This window comes from Octopus bimaculoides, chromosome 8 (assembly GCF_001194135.2).
Source record: "Octopus bimaculoides isolate UCB-OBI-ISO-001 chromosome 8, ASM119413v2, whole genome shotgun sequence".
Taxonomy (NCBI): Eukaryota; Metazoa; Mollusca; class Cephalopoda; order Octopoda; family Octopodidae; genus Octopus; species Octopus bimaculoides.
Window position 1 is genome coordinate 93,281,729 of NC_068988.1, and position 3,615 is coordinate 93,285,343.

General features: G+C 36.8%; 1 protein-coding gene across 2 annotated transcripts in view; it reads left to right on the forward strand.

Moving 5' to 3' along the window:
• Positions 1 to 3,615, forward strand: part of LOC106881265 (HIV Tat-specific factor 1 homolog) — an 84,811-nt gene that overhangs the window by 79,366 nt on the left and 1,830 nt on the right. For both annotated transcript variants that reach the window (XM_052970269.1, XM_014931586.2), the window contains exon 7: positions 895 to 984. In XM_052970269.1, the coding sequence (XP_052826229.1) occupies positions 895 to 984 (90 nt within the window). The remainder of the gene's footprint in view (positions 1 to 894; positions 985 to 3,615) is intronic.

Sequence of the window (3,615 nt, forward strand, 5' to 3'; positions counted from 1 at the left end):
TATATATATATATATATATATATATGGTCAATACCAGTGCCCCGTGACTGGCTCCCATGCAATACAAGACAATACAAAGGCAGACACGAGAAACACCAATTAGAAGGACAGGCAAAAAACAAAGACGGGTCATTCTTGGCTTTCTTTCATCAGTCAAGTCCCAGAAGTCACGACCATTTTGGGCAGTTACACTTGAGATGGTCTGATCTGGTTGCCCCCAAAAAGTCTAAGCTAAAAGCATTAGACCCCTGTGTAAGAAAGCTAGCGAATGTGTATGGCTGCTACAGATATGTCATCATTTCATCATTGTTGTTTTAATGTCCACTTTTCCATGCTTGCATGGGTCAGATACAGTTCGTTGAAGTTGATTTTCCTATGGCTGGATGCCCTTCCTGTCACCAATCCTCACCAGTATCCTATTATCCTATAGCAATCAGTTGAAACTTATTTCGTGTTAGGGTTTGTAGTGCATCACAAAATTTCATTGCAGACGTTATCTTGCTAGTTATTCTTTTGTTAAATATTTTCCATCTTTAAAGATTAAGTTTTTAAGATTTTCCCATGACCAGACATGTTTTCATGGAACATTGGAAATGAATGACACTGCTTGTTTTATGGTGGCACTTGTTTACAACTAACACACGAGGTCACGACAAGGAGACACAAAGAGACATACAGACAGACACACACACACACATGCATCCATGAGAATTCACTTATTTGATCGACTGATCTGATTGCTTTTTGGAATGACATTGTAGGGTCAGTATGAAAAGCTGGATATGGCTGGTTTGAACATAAAAGGGAGTATAATTGGTTCAGATATAACTGGTTTAAATGCTAAAGGGTCAAGGTTTAGCATCTCATTAACAGGAAATGTGTCTCTCATTTCAGGAGGACCCTTCTTTACTGCGAGAGCTGAAGGATGATGTACAAAGTGAATGCTCAAAGTTTGGAGAAGTCCGGAAAATTGTGATTTATGACGTAAGTGCTATTATATCATTTCCTCTATGTATGTATGTGTGTGTGTGTGTGTGTTGTTGTTGTTTGTGCTGTGTTGTTTTTTTGTGTTTTGTTGTTGTTTAACCTTAAGCTCAGTCCTGGTTGAGTATACATCAGCATCTGTTACTCCTGTTCAATTATTATTGTTATTTTTTTTTGTGGGGGTGGGGTGCTCTGTTTTTGTTCTGCTCAACATAAAAAATGTTGAAGTAAATGACAGGGTTGTGGTCTGTAATATTCAAAGAATTCAAAGAACTCTAGAACCAATTGGTTCAGTTTCTCTTTGAGGTATTTACTAACAAGAATAAAGAATACCATTTGAAAAAATGAAAAAAAAAAATGCGGAAAAGCAAAATAAAATCCATCTGGACCAAATTGTTGTGGAATGGGTTTTTTTTTTTTATTTGAATTTAAAAAAAATTAAAGAATGTTTTCCTTTTATGATATCTTTTATCTTTTACTTCTTTCAGTCATTAGACTGCGGCCATGCTGGAGCACAAATACAAACATAAAGATGTACGCGTGCACACACACACACCTCTTTACACACATACCCACACACGACCGGCTTCTTATAGTTTCTGTCTGTCAAATCTATTCCCAAGGCTTTGGTCCGCCCAGGGCTATAGTAGAAGACACCTGCCTCTGTTGCCATGCAGTGGGACTGAACCTGGAACCATGTGGTTGAGAAGCAAACTTCTTACCACGAAGCCACACCTGCGTCTCTAACTAATACTAATACTATTATTTCAGAATCATTGTAGAATAGAATTTATTGCGGTGTTATCGTGGGGTCTGTAAATGTGGCCCAGACGGTAACGTGCTGAGCAGTAATGAAATTCATTGATTAACTAAGTTCAAATCCAGCCAGCTGCTCCTACTACATCATCTTGTGTAGGTAAAAATTATATTCTGCAATAGAAGTTTATACTAGGGTCAAAGGGTCACTGACTGACCGGGGTACACCAAAACCCAGGTAAGTGAGTGGACGTAGACCACAGAATTTTAATGTAGTAGTACGCAATCCAAGTCTCTTTCGTTAAGGGTAACAGTGCGTAGTTCTCTCCCTTGATTCATTTCCTAAACTTGGCTGCTTTTTTCTTTGTCCATCCGCCGTAAATTTATTTTGACAAGTCTTATCACAGATTACTTTAAAAATTAGTTTTAAACGCTGAGAACCAACAGTTTATTAATTAATCAGTTTATTTATTTTACTTCTGCATATTATTTCATTAATTATTTTTTTTATTTTAATTGCACATAAACATATATTAAAGTAATTTGTTTTTGTAGGAGTCTTAAATTAATAACATGTTTTAAATCGTTTTTTAACTTTGGAACTCGAAGGAGGTAAAGCTATAAATGATAGCATATAAATAATGGATTAACAAAAACTCTTGAATGGAAAAGTTGAAGGCTGTCTGTGTTATACGAACCCACATCTTCTGGTAGAACGTCAATCTTTGTTTACAAATGATGTGGGTTCGTGTCCCACGGGCACCTTTCGACCTTATCTATCCAAGATCTTTTTTTTAACGTAATACTTTACACTCGACCGTGATTTCTTTCGTGTCTCTCAAAATTCTTATGACGTAAGCAATAACATGGTTAATTTAAAAGCTTAATTATGGTTTCAGGAATTATCTGCCATAGAAATTATTAGTTGACAGCTAACATTTCAAATGCTATAGAACCAAAGAAAGGAAGTTAAAAAAAGAGAACTTCACAGCCGCTCATTCGAAAATGGTTGTCGTGTAGCCCTAGGTCAGTCCTGACCTAGAGCGCATCTATAATCTGATAGAGCGCATCTATAATTTGAGACATTCCACTCATGACCATCTCGTGTTTAAGTGTTTAGTACTACATTTTTTTTTGCATATTCGTAATCTCCGATATCTAAAACGTAGGAATCCGAAAAATAAAAAAAATAAAAATGCATTTTTCAAGGAGAGAAGCGAAACTGCATTAGCCCCACATTGTCTAATAGTCCTAATTTTTAAAGACTTATAGGATTTGAGTTGAGGAGGGTTTTGGCTGCTATTTCTAGCGGAAGGTGTGACCACACTGTAGTTTGATACCCTTTATCATGTTGATAGGGAAAGGTAAAATACAGCAAACGTTTTTATCTTCTATCTTTTACTTGTTTCAGTCATGAGACTTTGGCCATGCTGGAGCACCACCTTGAAGAATTTTTAGTTGAACGAATTGTCTCCAGTACTTATTTGTTTGTTTATTCATTTTTAAGCCTCGTTCTTATTCTATCGGTCTCTTTTGCTGAACCACTAAGTTATGGGTATGTAAACACACTAACACCAGTTGTCAGGCAGTGGTGGAGGACAAGCACACATGCACATACACATACATATATATATATATATATATATATATATATATATACGACGGGCTTCTTTCAGTTTCCGTCTACCAAATCCACTCACAAGGCTTTGGTCAGTTCGAGGCTATAGTAGAAGACACTTGTGTGTATATATGTGTGTATATGTATAAAAAATTTAGGCGCAGGAGTGGCTGTGTGGTAAGTAGCTTGCTTACCAACCACATGGTTTTGGGTTCATTCCCACTGCGTGGCACCTTGGGCAAGTGTCTTCTACTATA